The sequence below is a fragment of the Nanorana parkeri genome, unplaced genomic scaffold (assembly GCF_000935625.1).
Source record: "Nanorana parkeri isolate BGI_ZX_2015 unplaced genomic scaffold, ASM93562v1 scaffold19, whole genome shotgun sequence".
In the NCBI taxonomy this organism is placed as follows: Eukaryota; Metazoa; Chordata; class Amphibia; order Anura; family Dicroglossidae; genus Nanorana; species Nanorana parkeri.
This window is the reverse complement of record NW_017306287.1, coordinates 2711261-2736063: the sequence shown is the minus strand read 5'-3', so window position 1 is coordinate 2736063 and position 24803 is coordinate 2711261. Positions and strand designations below refer to the sequence as shown.

The 24803-nt window shown below is 44.5% G+C and overlaps 1 protein-coding gene across 1 annotated transcript in view; it reads right to left on the bottom strand.

The window, feature by feature from the left end:
* Positions 1–24803, bottom strand: part of SBK1 (SH3 domain binding kinase 1) — a 32643-nt gene that overhangs the window by 1649 nt on the left and 6191 nt on the right. Inside the window, exons 2-3 of the mRNA XM_018561457.1 lie at positions 2882–3084; positions 1099–1301 (exon numbers count right to left, since the gene is read on the bottom strand). Coding sequence (XP_018416959.1) covers positions 1099–1301; positions 2882–3077 — 399 coding nt within the window. The 5' untranslated portion in view covers positions 3078–3084. The remainder of the gene's footprint in view (positions 1–1098; positions 1302–2881; positions 3085–24803) is intronic.

Here is a 24803-nt window from a genome sequence, read left to right as displayed (position 1 = left end):
TATATGTGGGGGGCATGGAACAGGGGGGAGAGTGTATTATTTTATATGTGGGGGCAGGGAGCTTTATGGTAATATTGTTAAAGTTGTTGTTAATATTTATTTTTGTATCTTTATTATGCAAAAAAAATAAAACAGTGTAATTTATAAGATTATGTAAGAGGGTGTGTTTAGGGGCGGAGTTAAGGCCGGGGCAGGGTAGGGGTTAGGTGGGCAACTGGTGGCGAGTAACTCGTAAGGCCTGGACTTGAAATGTTGACCACTGCACTAGATTATAGCATACCAACCACCTATCCCTGTCTTACTATGATAGACCCAGTTATATGACCATTGCTAAGACTTAAGGAAGGTGGGTGTGGCTTTTTCTAAATATTGGTGAACTGGAAGCCAAGATTAATCTGCAACTCTAACTTTTACATTTGAAAACTTTGGGAGGTAAGCTAAACCAGGACACAAGCCAATATCAAGCTTCTCAGGGCATTTGGGGGCCAATTTATAATGAACAGCGTATATCATAAGCACACCATGGCCTATTCATAAACTGCAGGCTGCAGTGTGGAGCCCACTGGGTTCTAGGTATGCAAAGTCACCAGCATTCCAGACCTAGGTATAAATGTTGGTGACAATGTTCTTCACGATACATTTGTGAGACGCAATTAAATGTCTGAAGTGCTGGTGACTTCGCATTCCTCCTGGTTTTGGCATGGCGCCCTCAGACATTACCACTTTAAGCACCCACCTAGTACCATCAGGAGTGCAGCATAATTTATTAACTGATTTCAATCCCACTGGGTTCCTTCTGTTTATTGCAGCAGGAAAAGCTCAATGACTGAACAAGGGCTCTCATCTAACAATTTATTTGTTTATTTTTTACACAACTTTCACTGGCCGGGGGGCATTTTTTTCACATTACCCGAATACTGCTAGCTAGAACTGGTGGCATAACTAGCAAAACTATATGAACCTACTTAAAAGGAAATACATGAAACAAAGCAACGTGATGCTCCGGGGAGGTGTCATGCTGGCTACATCTGAATGCACACCCAGTCAACCAGAGAGACTTATGAGAGATATCATGTGACCTACAGCGACTGATCTCACCTGTGGTGGAATAATATCAAAGAGGTCCCCAGCTGGAGCGTACTCCTGAGCGAAGACGTAGCAGTCCTCCGTCTGGAAGAGGACATGAAAGGCTCTGATAATGAAAGGGCTGCAGGAAAGAGCACTGGTCACGCTGAACTCCCGCAGGAAACTCTTCAACTTGGTCTTGTTCTTGTTGACGAATTTCAGAGCCATCTTGTTACCTGGTTGACGAAGACAAATGTAAAAGTGAAAACCTTGACTTCAAGACAGTTAAGCTGGGTATACACGGGTAGATTTTCGTATGAACCTACAAAAAATATCATCAGAACATTCAATAATGCCATCAGAGACTTGACGAATGTCGTTCAAAATGTAACCTGAATTTAACATTCGACTTTAAAATGAATGCAGCTCCTCAAATGAAAACAACATTCGCTGTTAGATTTTTGGTCATTTGAGAAAAAATGTTCATCCCGCTCCTTCAAACATAAGGATAAAGAAAAATGATTCTCTCGCTACACAGGACTGCCATCTCTCCCTAACAGGACCAATATACACTGACAATATGGCTGCTGCAAGCCCCCCCTCCCACTTTACAGAAAGGCGGCTGGGTTATCTAGGGTTATTCTATCATATTTTTGGTTTTCCTGACCCAATTGGCTACGGGCAAAGACTATGCATTAAATAATAGGGTTTCCTGATTTCTGGGGGAAAACCTGCAAAGTTTTTGGCCCAAACTCTACAAGTTGCAAACTTTACCAATCTAGGAGAACCCATGGGGGTAACAAATCTGAAACTCATGGCTAGTCACAACTATCTATGATGGGAATTTTCCTAACATTGGGGAGATATCCTCCTATTTCCTGTTGTATGTCCAGAACAGCAAACAAAGGGGAACTTACTTTATCCAAAAACCATGGTAGTGGCAAACCCCAACTTCATGTTTAGTGACAACTATCTAAGATAGGAATTTTCCTCACTTGCTGGAGATTTTCTCCTATTTCCTGTTGTGTTTTCAGAAAAAGAAACAGACAGAAAGCAAAGAGAAAATGATTTCATCCAAAAACACATGGTGGTGGAAAAACCTCATGCCTAGTGACAACTGTGTAAGATGGGAATTTTCCTTACTTTGGAGGGATTTTCTCCTTTTTTCTGATGTATGTCAAGAACAGGAAACAAAGAGGAACCTACTTTATCCAAAAACCCATCATAGTTGCAAACCCCAACTTCATGTCTAGTGACAACTATCTAAGATAGGAATTTTACTCACTTGCGGGAGATTTTCTCCTATTTCATGTTGGAAACAAACGGGAAGCAAAAGGAAAACTATTTCATCCAAAAACCCATGGTGGTGGAAAAACCTCATGCCTAGTGACAACTACTGTATGTAAGATGGGCATTTTCCTTACTTTGGGGGGATTTTCTCCTATTTCCTGTTGTTTCTCCAGAACATGAAGCAAAGGGAAACCTACTTTATCTAAAACTAAAAAAAAAAAACATATGTGCTGTTATGCTACACAGAGAAGTCCAACTCATGAAAGGTCTATCTGTGAGACCTGATCCTTCTTGTATAAAAGTGGAAAAATGCACATGAGCCGCTACTCTATGTTGACTTCTGGACCCAATGTGTTTGATGACTGGCAGATCTCTCACCAACAACTTTCACCGTTAAATATTTTAAGGGTCTGAAGCCTCCAACTGTTGAAGCAAAATAAGTCCAGATGCACATACCACCACTATTGGATATGCATAGTATCAATGTATCTCCCGGTGTGTTGTTTGTCCCTTGAATTGTCCTTACCTGTACTCTTATGGGACACAAGCTCCACTCTGCCATATGTCCCCTTCCCCAATTCCCGGATGAATTCATAGTGCTTCTGTACTTCACCCCCGGACAAGCTGCGGATGGCTAGAGCCTGCATATCTTCTGTAATCACAGGGACACCACAGCAGCCCAGCTTTCGAGTCGGTTCCTGGTCCACCGAGCCGGCACTCATGTTTACACTGCAGGAAAACACACACACAGGTCTTGCTATATTAATCAGGATCAGGATACTGGAATAATACATGGACAAGATGTACATATTATCACATAGAGAAACGTAGTTTAAAGTATGTACTGTGCCGCTGCTCCTTCATTGTCCAATCAGCAGACTGGGGTGTGTTTTCATCAAGCTGAGTCCCTGCTGCTGTGGAGGTCAATGATGTTGATGGCTGTGCTGCGTGGCAGGGGCACCAAGGTTACTTAACTGGCTGCACAGATTTGCAGATTTTTTTGGCAAGTAATACGGCTTTTATATAAGTATTTAGCTGCTTGGCCCGACGTTTTCACTGTTTTCTAGGTTTGCTATTTTGAAAAAAGTCTGTCACCTTAAATGAAATGTACAGAAGCTGCGCGGCACACACGGCTTTGATCTTCTTTATTGCTAAATGCCGCAGGGCTATAAAAACATCAGGGCAATGGTCGTTTCTTAAGTGGTTTGCTCTCTTTCTTTCTTAGGGTGTTGAATTTCTTAAAACCTGCAAATGTTTTTTAGATATAGAGAACCAGTTTAATTTTAATAACGCTTTCAAAAGTGAACCTGAATGAAGTTAAGATGAGCTGTTATATGGGAAACATCCAGAAATACATTGAGGGGAATTTATCAAAACTGGAGCAGAACAAATCTGGAGCAGTTGTGCATGGCAACCAATCAGCTTCTCTCTTTCATTTTCAAACCTTAACTGAAGAAACTAAAGAGAGAAGCTGATTGGTTGCCATAGGCAACCAATCTGCCATATAGCAGATTTTGTCTGCTCCAATTTTGATACATTCCTCCCATTGTGCCAAAGCAGTACTCTGAAAAATCTACATTTCTTGATCTCCTCCTGAAAAATAGCTGTTCACTTCCCGCACCTAGTCACTCCTGTGGCTCCAGACTCACACTTGTATATCTGTACTGTGAAATTATCTAAGAACGCCTTTCTCAACCAGGGTGCCATGAAACCCTGCGGTGCTTTCAGGCTTTGTCAGGGGTGCCTTCAAATTTTAGATAAAGGGGGACTCTAATGTCAAGGGGGGGGCTTCTGATGAGAATGGGGGGTTCTGATGTGAAGGGGGCTCCTGATGTAATGGGGGCACCTGATGTGAAGGCGGGACTTCTGATAAGAATGGGGAGGACTCTGATGTAAAGATGGTTTCTGATATGAAGGGGGTTTCTGATGAGAAAGAAGGCGACTCAGATGCAAAGGGGGCTCCTGATGTGAAGAGGGAGTTTCTGATGAGGAAGGGGGAAACTCTAATGCGAAGGGAGCTCCTGATGTGAAGATGGGGACTCTGATATAAAGTGGGCTCCGGATGTGAAAGGGGGCTTCTGAAGAGAAAGGGGGTGGGGTTCACTGATGTGAAGAGGGCTCCTGATATGAAAGCACAGACTCTTATGTGAAGGGGTCTCCTTATTTTAAGGGGGGGCTCTGATGTGAAAGGAGGGGCTCTGATGTGAAGGGGGGGGCTCTGAGGTGAAGAGGGCCCCTGATATGAATGCACAGACTCTGACGTGAGGGTCTCCTGATGTTAAGGTGGGACTCTGATGTGAAGGGGTCTCCTGATATGAATGCACAGACTCTGATGCGAATGGGTCTCCTGATGTTAAGGGGGGACTCTTATGTGAAGGGGTCTCCTGATATGAATGCACAGACTCTGATGTGAATGGGTCTCCTGATGTTAAGGGGGGACTCTGATGTGAAGGGGTCTCCTGATATGAATGCACAGACTCTGATGTGAATGGGTCTCCTGATGTTAAGGGGGGACTCTGATGTGAAAGTGGGAAACTCCACATAAGCTTTTTATTGTTTTTGCATGGGGTCCCGCTTTAAAATCCATACCAGCCACACCCCTGTCTAGGATAAGGGTTTGGTATTTATTTTGGAGGGGGAGAACCACACTTTTTTTTTATTTTTACATTTTAGACTGGGGGTGCCTTGAGCTTTTGCATGCTTTTAAAAGGTGCCATGACTGAAAAACGGTTGATAAACACTAATCCATGACACTGCTGCCTGTCACTGCTAGTCTCAGGAGATTTGGTGAAGCCACTACTGTGCTGATCATTGTTCTCCTTGCTGGAGAGGAAGCGGTACCTGAAGACCTGTAAGTCAAGCACCTCCCTGTGGTTATTTCTTTCAATCTGTAGATGTGGGCTTGCTGTCTACTGATCATTCCACCACCAGTCATCATAAGGGCAGTCCTGGCCTGAGAAAGCAATGCTTGTCTACTCTAATAAGATGGTTGCCTCCACACAAAGAAGTGCAGAACGAGGCATGGTAATTCAGTTAAGGGGAAAAGATCAGCTGCAGGGAGCCCACAGGCAATACTGCTGACTAGTCCTTTGTCATCTGATTGTCTTTTTTTAGCTTGCACTGTTCAGGTCTTTAAACGGCTTGGTAGTGCTGCCCAATGCCAAGTCTACCAGACAGTGTTTGGCTGACTGTAAAAGATTCTCTGTTGTCTCTAATGACATAAAAAACCCACAATGCCCATAGTAGAAATGTGATATAGGCTACCTATACTTTAGGGCATGTGAGAGAACCAGCACTTTTGTTTCTTAACGGCAAGAAAAAGCTACATTATATGTGACTTGGCAATTCTGACTAAACCAGATTAAGTCATAGGACTGGAAGTTCCTTTAAAAGTAAACCTCCCTTGAGAAAAAATGAATAGGCTGCTGGTGCTAATCTGTTTCTGAAAATGCTAGTTAGCTTGGTTTCTCTGGCTTTAATACTTTATGAGTCACTGACCAGCAACAAGTAGGCAGAAGCTGACGTGACAATGATATCAAGACCTCGGATCTGCATGCTTCTTCTTGGTCATTTGCGAGATATACCTTCACTCCCTGTCCTGTAGACACAACAGGAAGTGACAGAAAATCCCTCAAAAACAAAGGGAACCCTGGTTGTCAGCACGATCACTAGAACTAGTGCTCCAATTGGAAGATTTCCTATTTATTCCTGTTCTGATGACAACCTAAAATGTAGGATTTTCTTTTACTTTCCCTTTCAAAGTCTCTAAAACAACAAAATCCTCTCTCAGACAGTTATCACCAGAACTTATGCCCCTTTTGAAGATTTCCCCTCTATTCATATGTCCCCATTTTAAGATTTCCCCTCTATTGCTATTCTGGAGACAACTCAAAAGTTTGGATGTTCCCTAAACTTCAATTCCACTGCCAATGGTGACTAGGACAAACAGAAAGGGACACAAAGTGAAATCAATATAAATGTGTGTTATCTTGAGAAGGTAAGCAGTGACAAGTGAATTTCTTGGGCTCCGCAATCTAGACTGCAAGTGTTGCTGCACAAATGGACTTGGCAATGGGAATGAAAGACTCCTGCCAGTCTTAGATTACTTTGGAGGCGGGCTTCTGAGAGACATCTGCTCTTCTACTTCCGCGGCCTTTGGCAGCAGGGCCTCGTGGGAGGAGGAGGCCAGCAAGTTGGGAGATTATTACACAGCATGGATAAGGTTTTTTTCTGCACTGGTTTACAGATAGCAAGAGATAAAAACAGTGCAAACAGACCGATCATAAGGTCATAACACCTGATACACTAATGACAGGAAGCCTTGTTGAGGAATGATTGACTGGTCCCTTTAAGGCACTGTTACTTGAGATGCCCTTTAAAAACTTTACTAGGCTAACTTCTTCCAAATAATATGTCTCAGTGATAAGCAAACCTGGGAACTTTTGGAGCCCCCTGGGGCTGAGATTCTGCAGGGAGTTTTTGGGGGGTGTGGTTTGATCATGACAGGCCTTTGATAATGGTGGTAATATGGTCCCCAAAACATACAGCACTGACTTGGTCACACATACAAATGGTATTGTAGCCCTAAACATGGGTAAGTCATGATAAGATAGATCAACAATCGGGAAATCATGACAATATGTGGACAACAAATGGGCAATTGCAATCATACATATGCAACAAATGGGCAATGCTATTAATACACACACATATATATATATGAAAACATCTCCTTATGGCCACACTAGTTACCTAGTTGTATCAACAATCCAATGGCTTCAATACTTTGATTGATGGGCCCAATATATGAATGCAGATCAGGCTTCCCTACATCTCCCCTAGAGTGTAGCACTACAACTTACCATCTTGTGTAGAGGTGGATAAGGAAGTAAAAAACATAGCCATTACAGATTGATGTTTCCGTACCACTCAGGATTCCTTTGCCTCCATAAAGGGATCCTGTGTGGTTTCGAAACCTCGGCCTGTGATGTCTTTCCAAAAAAAAGTCTTCCTATAGATAAAGGTGTGTTGGTGAAGATGCATGCTTATGTGGTTCATGTTTTGATGGTGTCATCCATCTGGTCACTTAAAGTGTATGTCAAGGCAAAATAAAAAAAATATGCAGTAAATCTCTGCTATACATACATATGTTTCCAAGTTGTATCCCTTATACTGATCTCCCAGAAATGCCCTCAGCTCCTAAATTCTGTTGTAGGCTGACAACACACAGCATTTAGAACAAACCCTGTTGTTAGCCCTCCCTGTGTCTTTTGCTAAACTACTCAACCAATTTCATTCTCAGATCTCTACAGCATAAAAGCTAACCATTCTGCAGTTCAATATAAGAACTATGAGGCCTATCTGCGAAAACACAGAGGACACAGGACAGCTCCCTGTTTGGGACTCCCAATTCCGTGTCCCCTAATGCGAGGTCAATGGCAGCATTTTGGGAGCGATGTCTGCAAAACCCTATGCAGGAATTCTACACTCTCTTGCCTGCCCATTCACAGCCCTTGTTAAGTCAAATAGTTGTTTTTGCACTTAAAAAATGAAATTACCAAAATGCTTCCAATGGTATATTAAACAGACCAAAATGGAAACAATAAGAAAAGTTCATTGTTAGGGTTTACATACACTTAAGGCACCAGCTTAAAGGGAAGGTTTGTAAGGTGCAGGACTGACATAATAACATTATATGAGGTAAAAAGGACGCACCGGCCTTGACGTCTACATGGTATGGGGCCCAGGATATTCAAATGGCAGCCCTGCTGGGACTAGACTTATACGACTGATAGGATATTTTTCAGAAATGCAGCATTCCAAGAACAGACACCATCCCCATACCTCCCAACTGTCCCTCTTTTGGAACCAAGTACAAATTCCAAAAATAGTCACCAGCACACCAAAGCAAATTCTGTCAATTCTTCTTTATTGACAAAATTCACTCTGTTTGCCTGAAGAAGGGAACGAAATGGTTATTTTGTCAATAAAGATGAATTGACAGAATTCGCTTTGGTGTGCTGGTGACTATTTTTGGAATTTGTACTTGATTTGCGGAGGCACCCACAATCATTACAGCACCCACCCGATGTTTTGGGTTGTATCCGGTCAGGAGTGCGATGGGATTCTATGAAGTTCTTTTGGAACCAAATCCCACTGTCCCTCTTTCCTCCTCATTTGTCCCTAGAAATGTGCGATTCGTTTTGTTTCCTAATCAAAATTCGCATGAATTTTCGGACATTCGGACACATGCAAATTTTCTAATCCCAATGCATCCGAAATTGTCCGAATCCAAATTTCCGTTTCCGAATTTCGGATCTCATCCGAATTTCATTCAAAAACTAGACTGAATGGGACATGTCACTTTTCTGGCCAATCAGATGTGTTTTTCGGTTTAATGCATCCAAATGAGTTTGAACATGAATTTTCGTTACGGCAACATGGGAGCCATATACAGTATATACATATAATACTAAAGGTGAGGCTCCTAGACCCGAAGGGCATTCAGGATCAGAATTTTCTAATTACATTCGGGAGCTCCCAAATGTTATTTGGGTCTGGGGAGCCTCAGCTTTAGTAATATATGTAAATGGATCCCAGACCCAAATAGCATTTGGGATCCAAATTTCCAAATAGCATTCGGGAGCTCTCGAATGCCATTTGGGTCTGTGAGCCTCAGCTTTAGTAATATATGTATATGGCTCCCAGACCCAAATGGCATTCAGGAACTCCCAAATGCAATTCAGAAATTCGGATCCTGAATGCCATTCGGGTCTGGGAGATTCAGCTTTTGTATTAATATCTGTATATGGTTTTCTGTGGTATTCGCAACGAATATTCGAAAACGCATACGAAACTAATGAAAATTAGAACCGATTTGAAACCCGAACTGAATTGAATTTCGGATCCTGAATCCCGAAATAACAAAATATACGAATTGCACCGAATTTTTTCGCAGCTTACCCAGATAGCAAGTAATTGTGCTGCAAGTTTGAAAATTACTTACTAAACTATTGCAGACTTGCCAAGCTTCACAATTTTGTTGCACAATTACAGCAAGTCTCCAGACCAGCGAGCTTGCAGAGCTCTTGCTAAGACCTGCAGGAATCTTGCTATAGACTTGCTAAGCAAATTTGCTACAAATTCAAAAAGTGTCGCCTAGAACTTGTGCTGCAAGTGTTCTGCAAGTCTACAACTTGCCAGGAATGTGTGCAGCAAGTTAACAAAAATTACAATTTCACCCTGCCACAAGTTTGTAGCAAGTTATCCTTGCTATCTGGGTTACATGTCTAGTTGTCCCTCCTTTCGGTCTGATGTACAGATATCTATGAAAAGGTTCTATTTAACTATCAAATGTGTTATTTTGCATTAACATTTTGATCTTACCTCTTAACATGTTTGCTATTTTTAAAAGCCAATATACAGAAAAACACTTCTGGGTTTAACCAATAATTTGGGGATATAAATTGGTAATGGTCTGCGGGAGTATGTCCATTGCCTAGATATATTGTCCTGGAAGGTACCCCTCTTTCTCATTGGGAGGTATGCCATCACTAACACCCGTATATGCTACATCTTCATGACGTTTGTCACAGTCAACCCAACAGCTCCTTGTAATATAACCATTTAGAATGACAAAGGATGTAAGCAAAAGGAAAGGCTGAGTTAGGCAGGAGGTGAGTCTATATACTCAGAACACTATCGATATACCAATCATACAGCTAATATATAGAGAGAATCTCATTTCTCATTGATGTGCAGTGTCCGATCACAGTCAGGCCTTCTATCAATGTCCAACTGTGACTTCAGTAATGCAGACACGGAGGTAATTGATGGAACACAGCGCTGGCTAATGTTTCACCTATTTTAATCAGTCACTTTTATCCAGCCAGTGATCATTCTAGGCTTCTGGCAATGTTTTCATAATGTTAACCCATAATGTCTGTGCAATGGGGGGGTTTTCCGCATGTAAATTTGTTACCAAGATGGAGTGCTTAGACATGCGGCAGTGTACTAAGTACATAAAGTAACAAATGATGGCCAATGTCAGTCAATTGACAATAAGTGCAGCCATTTTGAATGACTATTTGCAGTGAGCAGACACACAGAAGAGTCTAGAGCTACTGAGTTGAATATTTATCTAGAGCAGTGGCATAACTATAGCCATAGCAGCCAGGGGGGTCCCGAGGGCCGGGTGTCATCCGGAGCGGAGACCGGGTGACCCCCCGCTGTGACGTCATCGCACATGCGCAGTCATCTAATTGGGGCCTGCCAGCGGCCATATTAGTGATGGCCGCCGGTGTTCTGTCGAGATCTCCTACTCATAGAACACCGGCAGAGAGAGGAGGGGGACGTTCACCTGGCGGGATGAGGTATGCCGCCGGGTCCCCCCCTCTCTCCTGACACTGTCGGGCTCTCGGTCCATAACCGAGTGCCCGACTTTTTATAGAGGGTGACACCAAAATGACTGTCAGTCATTTTAGTGTAACCCTTCCAATGGTGTCACCCGGGTGCGTGCCGCACCCCCCTTGTGACGCCACTGATAGCAGCCCAGGCGGCTACTATGGGGCCTGGGGGTGGAAGGGGGGCCCATTAGGTTGTTGAGGCAAATTCAACATAGAACATGCTAAGACAATACAGTACTGTATCATTGATTGGTTGCAGCTAATGACAATTCTAATCCCATGTGAAGCCTGCAGTGTAGATAGGCCCTGATATAAAGTGTCATAATATTCAGTATTATATTGTATTGTTGTTATGCTGCAAATGTCCCCCCCTTACTACTACACAACACATGAGCAGAAAAGTCAGAGCTAAGTCATCAGTCATTATCTGCATACTTGTTATGAGGGTCAGCCTGACAGCCAGAAAACAACCTTTTTCAGTAGGAGGGCAGAAATAGCAGCCTCCATGTTTCTTCAATGATTGGTTTCCTTTAAGGCTGCCATCAAACTTGTGCGTTGAGGTGACCCTTACTTCAATACACGTTACCACACGGTAATATGCGTACTGTTGTACCATTGATTTAGAATGGCACCCAACGCGCACATACAGTAGCTGCCAAAGCGACTGAGCTACAGAGCATCACAGCGCCCATAGCGTTCATTGTAGTGCGTTGCATTCTCAAAAATGCTGCATGTGCGTCTCTTGTATGTTGAAGTGTGATGTCATCCCATACAAAATTAGTTGCCTGCCTACTTTCCACAAAGCATGAAAATGCGTTTGTTACGCAGGCTCATGTATCAATGGGGCCTGTAGACTGGGATCACACCTTATGCGTTCTTATACATTTTCATGCGTGTTTTTAAGGTGCATTTACATGCGTGTTGATGTGCATTTTCATTCGTTTCGCTGTACTTTTTAGGGTTCTGTCCGCCAATAAAATATTGAGTAAGGTTGCTGTAGAAGAGACTGGTCACACATGAGCGATTTGCTGCATGTTTCCCAAAGCACAACGACACCCAACATAAAGATCCTCATTTAGGGTTGCCACCTGTCCAGGATTCACCCGGACAGTCCGGGTTTTGAATGCTGTTTCCGGGTTTCATGGCAGCAAAAACCCAGGCACAAGATGTCAGGCAGACAGGGGCAACCAAAATTAAGATAGGGGCTAATGCCCCCCACTGAAAATAGTCTTGACTGTGATATATACATATGAATGGGTGGCACTATTTACATATGAATAAGACACGACCCATGTCCTCACCCATGACCCATGGTTTCACTTGAAAAAAAGATCGCAACCCTATTCCCATTATATTCAATGGTGCCTGATCACACCTGAATGTTGTGCTGCTGTTTGGGCGAAAGTACACAAGCTATTTTTTGAGTAGAATCACGCGTTTTTGGCCCCATAGACTACAATAGGAGCGTCTGAAAATGCGTGTTTTAGCCTCTAATAATTGGTTTCCTCCTCCTTGCAACCTCAGGCCTGCGAACAAAATGGAGGGTTCAGGAGTGTCCATCTTGGATGTGGGAACTTTCACCTGCCTAGTGAGGACCCACAAAAACCCCTATGACCCCAGTGATGCCCATCACAAGAACCATGGCAAGCGGCAGAGGGCATGGGAAGAAATTGGGCGTGAAGTTTTCCCAGACAGTGAGCTACTATAGCACAAGACAACACAACACCACACAGGAAAACCAGGAAGCAGGTACAAGGACGATGATGATGATGATGACATACAATGTCATAGATGATACTGCTTTTCATTGACCAAGACAAAAATGGCTGAAGCTTGAAAACACATGAAAATGCTCATTTGCGTGTGCAAAAATGCTCGTCGGTATCGCTTAATTGTGAATGGGGGCTAAATTGCATGTTAGGTGCATTTCCATGCGGTGCCATTGCCATTAATAGGGCTTACAACACGCGTGGACGCCAGGGCTGGAATAAGAGCATCATGGGCCTGGTGCTGTTGGTTGGTCAGATAGGAAGCAGCAGAGGCGGTGTTCTATAATTTTTCTGTAACTCGTTAGAATATCGGATGCGGTCTCAGCTGTCGGAGGCGTGCTAGGCTCAACACGCGTGTGCCCTAGTTCTGTAATTTTTCTGACCAATAAAATTTCTCCTTGTCTTGCGGCTGGCCCTGGTGTTCAGCAGCGGTATCTCAGTCACCACCAGTGGCCTGTAATTTTCCTTGAAATTTCCCGAAAAATTAAAGCACAGTGGCTCTCTAATTAGGCGGCCGCTCACTCCTCCATGAGGCCCCAGTGAGTGGCTGCCTAATATACCTGATTAGAGAGCCTTCGGTGCCTCTCCTGATTGATTGTGATCAACTTTGCCGGCCCAGATTGCCATTGGGCACACCAAGGTGATCCAGGCTGGTTTGGCCTATTTTTAATAGTGGGCCTGGAGCTGGCACTCAAGTAGCCCCTATGTTAGTCTGGCCCTGGTGGACGCACTAACAAAAGGAGCTGCACTTTTTTGGCCAACGCTTGTCAACACAGCACACGGATGTGAACTAGCTCCATTAAAAACAACGGCACATGCGTGTTCCAATACGCGTGTTAAATTGCGATTTGTCTGAACAGAACCTAAATCCCTGATCTTCGGTTAACATTTATCAAAAAAAAAAAGCCAACAGGAACCAATAATGTGTTTTGTAGATCTCCTATCTGGAGAACAGGAGCTTTAATCGCTCATTGAACCGAGCAGCTCAGTTTTTTCTCCTGGAAAGCCACAAAACGTGAACGGCGGCGGCGGCGAGGCCTGAGGACAGGCTGGAAAATCTCCGCTCTACGTGTTGGATAAAATCAATCTGCGGATCGGTGAAAAGCCCTTCATACAATCGTGTCAATCTATTACATCCGCCAAGCTGTATCCTCCCAGCCTGATTATATAGCAAATCGCACCCTTGATCTCATATACTTTTACAATGTGATATTCTAAGGCGGCTTTTGTTCCATTTCCCCTTGTACATCTACCCTATGTACAATCTCGGTCATTGTGTCACTGCGTGGTGACGGGAACAAAAAACCCCCCCCAAGCATAATGAGCGAACGTTCTATAGCTGAGCGGAGAACGTCAGCGGTGGTGGCGGCATTCTTTGCAGCGGCGTGCAGGGGGTTAAGGCAGAATTGGTCTCCTGTGTCTGTGTGATCTCCACATTCAGAGTACAGTCAGTCCTCTTGTCATCGTGTCACCCTGCGGTGGGAGAGCCAGCAAAATGAAGCGGATTGAATTCCACCCCTGGCCCCATTGTCTGCACAGTGTCAGGTTCCTGAACCTCTCATAGCCCAACAGATATTTCATAGATCACCTAACAGGGGGATTAACCCCTCGCTGCCTGCCTGCACCTCACCCATTCTACACAAAGGGGGGTATATAATGCCATGGTGATGACAGCCCTGCGGCAGCCAATCAGAGGTCCTCTTTCAGCAGCTTGATTTGGACAATAAAAGCAATAAAATTCTATATCTATGAACCGGACTGTTTGTCTGTCTGTCCAACTATTTGTGCCATAGATGTGTATTATGTCACCCTGTATCTCATGTCCGTCTGTCAACCTACGGACGCATCTATTTTCTAAGTCTTTATCCGTCTCATAGGTCTATCTATCTATCTATCTATCTATCTATCTATCTATCTATCTATCTATCTCAGATCTATCTATCTATCCATCTATCTATCTCAGATCTATCTATCTCAGATCTATCTGTCTATCTATCTATCTATCTATCTCAGATCTATATATCTATCTATCTCAGATCTATCTGTCTATCTATCTATCTATCTATCTCAGATCTATATATCTATCTATCTCAGATCTATCTGTCTATCTATCTATCTATCTATCTCAGATCTATCTATCTATCTATCTCAGATCCATCTATCTATCTAAGATCTCTCTCTCTCTCTCTCTCCCCCCACCCTCGGTGCTTTATTAATCAGCTGAGTAGGACCAGGTACCCTACCCGGCTGTAGAGCTTATGAGCAAAGCCAAAGTAAAAGCTGAAGAGCTATAGAAAACAAAATCGCACATTTCCCCTTATGCAAAAACAAGACATATGGCCACCAGGTTTAACCCTAAATGCATCTTCTTTTGCATGATAAAAAGAAAAAAAAGGGCACAAACAAATGTGACATAGTTAACGCTAGAGACACCCAAGACAGGTGACATTGCTCCGCACACATTTATATACATTTTATAATCGCTTTGTAAGGTCACATGCATTTTCTGTACACTGCACATGACTTCATAAAGACCCAGATGTGAGGTAAAAATGAACCAAGTATCGGTAGCACCGAATGGCTGAGGATATACAATGAAACCGAAAAACTGTGTTTACTAACAGCGAGCTATGTGTGGGCTTGTTTATGAAACACAATCCATATGGCTTTAACAGGAAAAGAAGTGCAATGATATCATGTACATAACGCATACACAGTTTTGTCTGAATGAGACAGCCTGGTGACACCCGGATAATGATCTTTCATGTGTCACCTGGAGTAGCTGACACAAAGGATGTAGCAATGTGCATTTAAAGAGTGTGAATTGCTGAGGAGAAAACAATCACATGATCATAATTACAAGCTTGAAATGACACTGAGGATAGGTACTGTGACACACACACACACACGCGCGCTTAGATCAGTCACGGCACCCTTTAAAAGTATGCAAATTCTTGAGGCACCCCCTGTGTAAAATGTTATATATTTTAAGGGGGAACCCACACAAAAACACACAAAAAAGTGGGTTTCCACATTTACATCGAAGTGCCCCTTCAAATCAAGATTTCTCCCTTCACATCAGTCACCCTTTGCATCCGTAGCCCTCCCCCCCTTCACATCAGTAGCCCCCTTCACATCAGAGTCCCCCCTTCACATCAGGAACACCCCTTTCACATCAGAGTCCCCCATTCACATTGGAGCCCCCTTCACATCAGGAGCCCTCCTTCACATCAGGCGCCCCTTTTACATCAGATCTATCTTTTACCCCTTTATATTAGGAGCCCCTTCACATCAAAGTTCCCCCTTTACATCAAGAGCCCCCTTCACATCAGAGTTCCCCTTTACATCAGGAGCCCCCCTTCATATCAGGAGCCCCCTTCAGATCAGAGTTCCCCCTTTACATCAGGAGCCCCCTTCACATCAGGAGCCCTCTTCACATCAGGACCCCTCTTCACATCAGGAGCCCTCCTTCACATCAGGCGCCCCTTTTACATCAGCAGCCCCCTTTATATCAGGAGCCCCATTCACATCAGAGTTCCCCCTTTACATCAAGAGCCCCCTTCACATCAGAGTTCCCCTTTACATCAGGAGCCCCCTTCATATCAGGAGCCCCCTTCAGATCAGAGTTCCCCCTTTACATCAGGAGCCCCCCTTCACTTTAGTCTTAATTTACCACAACATTGTATCTATGGTTGGAGGGGCACTGGTACAAATTATATTCCGGGCCCCCTACTAAGTCCAAAATTGGCCATACACTGGAACGAACCTTTGATAATGCCATCAGAGACTTGACAAGTGTTGTTCGAAGTTTCATTTGATATTGGGAATTGATGGAGTTAACTCATTACGGTTAGACTTTTATCTGTTCAAGAAAAAATTTCCATCCTTCTATTTTTTTTGTCACTACAATCAACATTGATCGATTTGTCTCCATTATCTATTAGAAAATCGAAGGCACCAAAGTCTACTGGTGCATGGTCAGCTTTACCGTCAGCTTTACTGTATCCTCCTCTTGATGGCAATGTCTCCGCACCTCATTACCCAACTACCACCCCCTTACTACCTCTTAGTAACATTCACAATAAAGCAAACCCCACCAGGCAGAGAAATGCTGTAATAAGAAGATCCTCCAAAGCAGAGGTCAATAGGGAAGCTGCTGGTGAATGGTGGGGAGCTCAGTGATGCTTCCCATGTGTCTGCTTCATTTGGTCATGTGATATCATATCACCCTTGACCCTGTTATCATATGACCCTGATCAAATCATAGCTTATGCTGTGTTTAAGGATTCCTGCGGAACCTACAGATTCTTGTGGGAGGAATCCCAGGTATCCCCATTCAGAGGCATCCGCTGTACTCATTGAAGTCGTATCAGCGGCAGCTCACATGTAAACATACATGGAACGATCACATTCAGTATGGGATAGATGACTGTCCCTGGATGCAGGATAGATACATACAGGGACAATCATTTATCCCAAACCGCATGTAATCATTCCATGTATGATGACATGCAGACTGCTACTGACACCCTGTCTTTAACTTGAACAGGTACAGCAGCCGTATCTGAATGGAGACATCTGCATTTCTCCCACAATAATCTGTAGGTTCTTGCCAATGCCATGGGAATCCCATAACTTTCCATGTAATTGCAGCCTTAGGGGACAGCAAATGGGTCTAGCTCTTACCCCCATAGACCAGAAGCCCGGTCACAGCTCCCATTACTGCCATTCTTGTTCCTATGCTCCTGCTCACTATTATGATGTCCACAGAATCCTATTTACATACAGTTCTATTCTATTGACAGACATTTGCACATAGGCTTTTATATTCTCTCCACATCATTCTATTCCACCTTCACACATTTCTGTTCTGTACACACACAACTCTGTTTTTGTCTACATGCAATTCTGTTCTGTTCCAACAAAATACGTTTTTGGTCCACAAAAGCCAGTTCCGGTTGCACATGACACTATGCTGTACACATTATCCCATCCCGGTCTACGTAACAGTGACAACTGTTGTCATCTCCTATACAGTTCGTTGGGTCATTGCCATAGTCACAACTGCTCTTGGTAATCTAGGGTCCCTGCAACTCATATTGCAAGTAATATTAACAACAGAATTACACAATGCAAAATCAGTTAGTGTTGATTGTTGACCCAATGAAATAGTCAAGAATCACCAGTTTAGGAAAAGCCTTGTATTTCCAATGGCTCGGTGCAGATGTACTTACTCAGTGAGCTGTCAGTGTAGATCTGCACATGAACAATGTAATGATGAGTGTAGAATGTCAGCCTCCGGCTATTGCTTGTACAGCCACACCTCAGTGCACACCCAGATGCGGCCTCACCCCCCCCCCCCCCCCACCTTCCTGACCTATTGATTGCACACCTGTACAGGCAGCAGATGATACAGAATCCTCCCCAGGGGGTAGCCTTTTAATGACATCTGAATAAAGCGCTCAGCATACAGTTACACCTCAGGTACAGACCTGCAAGGCGTCTGTAACATCCCCATAAACTACACCTGTCATGAAAGAATTACTGGAGGCTGCCATTGCCGACCTCTCCTTTTCAGAATCTTCTTTTCATGGCTGTTCTGCTGTGTTGGCCTCTTTTTGAGTCACTGACCCAGAGAACGTATACAAACAAGGCATTTTGACATGTATTTGGCATCTACTTATGGTGTGCTGGTTTCAGGTCTGTGATGCAAAAGTGTTGAAGCCACACAACCAGCATTTTTAGAAAGAGGCTAGCAATGTCAGCCCCCATGCTTCTCTTCACACAGGGCTGTTCCTAAAGTATTTGCCGCCTGAGGTGATGTGCTGTCATTTGGGGGGGGGTGTTGAGGTGCTGGCAGAGAATGGTCACTGGGGGGTGCGCCGTTGTAGTACTGATTTGTCGTTAGGGGGGGCAGCTCTCCAGTGGTCTCGCCAAGCTCACTGACATCACTGGTTGCCAGGAGTTTGGCAGGATGCAAGCCAGACCATCCCCGCTCAGCTTGTGACATCAGTGAACTGGGCAGGAAGCCACATAGAGCATCACAGGTTGTTAAGGGCAACCTGGAACACTGTGGCTGGCCCCCAAATGTCCCCCTTCCCCACCACCACCCGGCCATTCCCCAATGAGATGCCATCTGAGGCAACCACCTAAGGCTGCCTCATTATACAGTAGGGACGGCCCTGTCTCCACAAGCTGTTCTACTACTTTGGGAATAGGCAGCCATTTTGTGTTTGATGCAATATTTGTCTGATCAATTGACCAGGAACGTGTAGCAATGGTGTGCTTTACCTAATCGTGCACAGCATTGCCAGGGGAATGGATGGGCTTTATTATTGTGACAGGGGGAGGGGCTGGATTCCCCTCTCCCCGCTCCGATCCTCCAGTGCTGACTGGCAGAACGGACGGGGGAGGGGGCGGGTACAGCTGGCTCTGCCTCTAGATAGGCAGAGCCAGCTGTCACTCACGCAGCTGGGCGGATTTCGACATCGATGTCGGGATCCGCTCCGGCTGCGGCGTCTCAGTATACCGCGAGCTACAGCTCACAGTATACTGAGCTTAGGGTAACGGGAGGACGCTAGTTTGTGTCCTCCCGTTACCCCAAGGAGAACTATGGGGAAAAACACTGACCCCATAGTTCTCCTTTAACAAAAGAGGAAAAAGTGATATGGTCACTTCAGCTTCTGAGTATTCCCTAAATAAAAATAATTGCTTTATTATATTTGCTAAAGACAAAAAAAAAAAGTTAAAATAGCAAAAAATACCCCCCCAAACACCCATTAAATATAGGCAACGTTGTGTTGGCAATGTCCCAAAAAAATAAACAGAAATCTGGTTAGCTGCTATATTAAGTGCCAAAAGATTATTTTGGATCAGACTGCAAACATTCAATAAAGTGTATATCACTTCAGTTCCATATATGAGCGGCTCTCCATAGGATCCCATGCAAAGCATGTATGGGCTGCCTTTCTGTGAATGCTGGTTCAAAGCACCATGACAGGTACACTTATACTGAATAATCTCATGGCATGTAACAGCCATATACACAACCTTATCATAATAAAATTCAGCAGCTGGTCTAGGAGAATGCATTTATTTAAATATAAACTCCAGGCCAACAGATACATATACAGATGCAATACATACAAGGGAACTGATTTACCTGCCTAAAGATTTACATTTCTGTCCATCCAGTTCTGAGGTCTACCCAGCACAGTCAAGCTGGAGACCTGACTTTTCTCTCCTGAAGTTATGCAGCACAAGTAGGTCGCCTCTCTGCCCCTAGCCTGTGATTGGATGAAGAATCTGTATGAGACTAATGAGCTCATCCTTCTGTTCCTCTTCTCCTGTTCCTTGTATACAGATGTGAATGCAGCACACCTGATTGGCCCCAAGTCCTGACCCCCTTTTCCAGTTTAGAGGGGATTACCAGAGGCTAAAATCAAGTCAAAATCAGGTTTGTATTCTAATTGCATTGAAGATACATTTCATTTTCCTCCCCTTCATATTGCAGGAAACCTTTATCAAGATAAGTGCAGCACATACGGAAGCCAAGTAGGCAGGATAAGAAGAGAACCATACATCTAGAAGATCACAGGTTCAATCAGGATATAATTATAGAATAAACAGGATATGTAGATTACAGTGTGCCTTAAATATGAATCTTTCAGGAGATATCCCTCCACATCCAAGCAAGTATTACATAACGGTTGAATGGAAAGGATGAGTAACTCCCTACACCTACTCCCTACAGAGGGGTTCAAAATGATCAATTCAATTAGATAAACTTTAAACTGTAAACTAAAGACAAATAAATGTGCTTCTCAGATGATGTACACTTACAGTAAACTAAAGGGAAAAGTGCAATTAACAGTAATTGTCATTTAAAGCTGAACAAAAACGTTCATCTAAATTAGGGATGCACCGATACTGATATCGGTACCGGTGCCGATACTGAGCATTTTTATGAGTACTTGTACTCATGAAAATTCCCTGATACTAAAAGCCAATACCGACGCTTCAAATTTTTAAAAGGAAGCAGCTGCCTGAGGTCCTGTGCATGCTGTCCTGTCTACAGCGCCCACCGTACATCTCCTCCTTCTCCTTCCTGGGGAACCCCAAGGCCTGGTGAGACCCTGCACAATGCACCTGAGACCCTGAACAGCCCACCCAAGACCCCGCACAGCCCACCTGAGAACCCGCACAGCCCACTTGAGACGCTACACAGCCCTGGTGCTACCCTGCACAGCCGTCTTAGATGCCACACAGCCCCGGTAAGACCCTGCATAGCGCACCCGAGACCCTGCACAGCCCACTTGAGACCCTGCACAGCTCACCTGAGATGCTGCAGAGCCCTGGTGAGACCCTGCACAGCCTTCTGAGATGCCATACAACCCTGGTGAGACCCTGCACAGCCTTCTGAGATGCCATACAACCCTGGTGAGACCCTGCACAGCCTTCTGAGATGCCATACAACCCTGGTGAGACCCTGCACAGCCTTCTGAGATGCCATACAACCCTGGTGAGACCCTGCACAGCCTTCTGAGATGCCATACAACCCTGGTGAGACCCTGCACAGCCTTCTGAGATGCCATACAACCCTGGTGAGACCCTGCACAGCCTTCTGAGATTCTGCACAGCCCTGGTGAGACCCTGCACAGCGCAACTGAGACCCCGCATTATTTAAAGTGGTCTAAAGAGATGCACAGTTCAGAAGTGGTTGGGGTCGGGTTTTACTCTGTCACAGTTTTACTTCAAAGCAGCTGAGGAAGGATTTTAAAAATCAAGCTGCAATATTCTAGTAAATCCATCCGACTTACAGTATACTGTTTAGCATTGCCTTTCAGAATTGATACATATCCCCCTCAGTGTGCAAAAATAATAATAATAAAAATAAGAAGAAGAATACTAGCCGTCATTTATAGTCACAACTGTTCGGAGCGTGAACTCATTTTGACGTCATCATTGTTGTCTGATTCATGTAAAGAAAGGACAAAGACTTTACTGTACTCCCCCCCCTCCCCCCTACAAATTATTTAATGGTTATAACATTTTAGTCATTTGTCCCCAATTCTTTTTTTCACTCAGCAAATGAACCCATTGTCTTTGTGTTGTCGTAGAGACAAAGAAACTTGTTGTTTGCAAAACAGCGTTCAAAATGGCTGACAGACACAGAGAGTTTTTCCAAGTTCCCCTGACAACTGCCACATTCACAGTTGTCAGGGGATTGAACGTCTTGCGTTAACTTAACGCTGTGCATCCTCCTGTAAAGGTGTCTAAAAGGGAACAAAAGTTGTCACTTATCTGAGAGATTGCCAATGGCTGTCAAGTGTATCCCGAGTGCTGTGTGCTAGAACTGGAAGCAGGAACCACATAAGTGGGCCTGAGGGTGGCCACGGACTGACAGATGCCTCACTGAGAGCACCAGGCGGTGGGACATCTGCCCGTCCTTTTCTGCCACGATACCCAGATACTTCCCTATCTTCTTCATGATTCAGCTGATAAATGAACCTGACGCCCGTACAGTGAGGGCTTTATCCCCTTTTCTTAATAGAAGAGTAGATTGTTTCTCCGACAGTTGGGAGTGATTGTTATTGCCCCTCAATCAGCCCAATTCTCACCACCAATGGAGATCGGTCTATGTGTATCCTTCATTATTTAAAGAGACACTATTGTTAGGATATGTGTTTTCTTTTTAAATGTTCAACTTCCATTCATGGATGGAATAAGGCCAAATGGGGCACTTGGCAAGGTTGCAACTTTGCCCCACCATCACTTTGATTGACATTAATAAGGATAGCAATAGGCACAAAGAAGCCATTCCATTTGCATACTACGTACTGCCGTGACCCTATCAGGCACCAGCTACCTACAAGCAATTGTACCCAAGCAGGTACTTTGACCAGTTGGGCATTCCTGTTAGTTTGTTGCAGAAGCATGAAGGTTGTAGCTGGCATCCACCAGGATCTAGACTGCTGCCTAGGTTGCCTTGTGGATAACCTAGCTCTGCCTCTATTGAATAGAAAGAATTTCTCACTTACAAAGCTACAATTGTCAGCAGAATCTTCAGCATTTGACACATCCGGGTGTGTTGGACGCCTGCATCTCCCCAACGTGCGCTGTGGTTCTACCTGCCAGCTGCAAGGTCACTATTGAGTCAGAGCTGTGGGAACACACCAGTAATATAATGGCTGTTGGGCGAAAGGCCTCTATGTTACTAGTGTGTTCCCGCAGCTCTAACACAATAGTGACCTTAGGGGGACGCAGGCAACCAACACACCCGGAGGGGTCAGTTGCTAAAGACTGCAACTCTACAGGCATTAATGGTAATTGTAGTAGGCATAGTACATGTATTTTAAAGAGACACGGCTGTAAGAAGGCTTATATCCTAATGACGGTGTCTCTAACCTATCTGAGATTAGACATTTCTCAGCAGGCTGTAGAAGATAATGACTCATCCAGGTCACAGCAATCAATCAGATTCAAACTTTATATCTCCAATTGTAATTTTCTGGTACAGTTTTGGATTTGATTGGCTGCAATGAGTTGAGTGAGACAGCTCTTTTGTCAGAGAGCTTTTATGTGGCTTTCAGATGAATCTCTGACAAGCCTTCCCTGGTGCTCTTTGATAAATAAGGCCCAAGGGGGTAGGCAAGTGAAGGTTTCAGGCTTTCCAACCACACTTTTCTTATACAGAGTGTCCTTCAACATAAAGACATGAGAGGGTCCTGCCTCCATTATGGCAGCAAGGAGCTGTCATCATTATGATACCTTTCTCAACACATTCCGGTCCGGGCGATCAAACTGTGGGTGGGAGGTGCGTTTGGGGTGCCATTCAAAAGATCCACCCAGTCTCCCTACCATATGATAACTGGAGTTGATCATCATCCTAGGGTCCAGTGTGGGCTGCTGTACTGTGACGGAGCTCCATCCATATGTTCATTGCTTGTACAGATCCCTTTGCGTGCCCTGTAGGCAGCCAGAATGTGACATCACTCTGGTCCAGGCACCTCTATAGGACACATGAGGGAGCTGTATGTATAGATGTAGCTCCCTCACGGCCATTGCCCCTGCCCATTCCACCTTAAGCTGACACTCGGCACCTGCCAGCATATTTTGAATGGCTGTTTGGCGCAAGAACTGATAGTGCTGCGCTAGGGGGAGGCTGATGAGCTTTTCACCTAGAAAAGTAGAAGTCACGCGGCGACCCACTGAACATGGGGTCGCGATCCCCTTTTGGGTCACGACCCACCAGTTGAGAACCAAGGTTCTAAATCGTACCCCCTTTTTTAACCAAAATGTCTTGTCTGGTGAGGTGACATATGGGGCAAGCACGGAAACCACTGTTACTACCATTGGTGAGAATTACAGGTTATATACAGTATATTAGCCCTAATGAGAGAAGGAATTATTGGCTGCTCTCGCTAACTCATAATGCCTAATGACAGCCATACACAGCTCCAATTATGGACAGTTCCTGTGGGGCGATAGCCGCGTATGGCTAGCTTTAGACAATTCTTCCCTTAAGTACTTTGATAAGTGAAGCCCTATGCTGATGATAATAACAAATAAGATATCAGATGTCATTTTGTCATGCTGATTTGATAATAATAAGAATCGAATTGATTGATTGATTTGAGTACACACAATCCAAAGTGTTACAGTTGCAGACCGATGTGTGTCATGCTGCTCTCTCCTCCTATTTGCATGCCCTTAGCATGCTTCTCTTTTGTGCTGCTTCTCTCCCCCCTCTCTGAGATCTGCTGTACAATAGACTGCAAGAGGCTGATACCAAGTCAAATTCAGATACTTAAAGGAGAACTATGGGGTTAGGGCTTTTCCCCATAGTTCTCCTTAGGGTAACGGGAGGACACAAACTAACGTCCTCTCGTTACCCTAAGCTCAGTATACCGCGAGCTACAGCTCGCGGTATACTGAGACGCAGCAGCCGGAGCGGATCCCGATGTAGATAACGGGATCCGCCCAGCTGCGTGAGTGACAGCTGGCTCTGCCTATCTAGAGGCAGAGCCAGCTGTACCCGCCCCCTCCCCCGTCCGTTCCGCCAGTCAGCGCTGGCAGATCGGAGCGGGGAGAGGGGAATCCAGCAACTCCCCTGTCATGGCAGAGAGCCGTGACAGGATCGGAAGGTGAGCGAACCTGGTATGTGTTCGCTCACCTCCCGATCTACTGAGCCGACCTGTGACAGTCTCATTGTCACAGGTCGGCTAGAACTATGAGGTGAGTGGAAATCACTCATCTCATAGTTCTCCTTTAA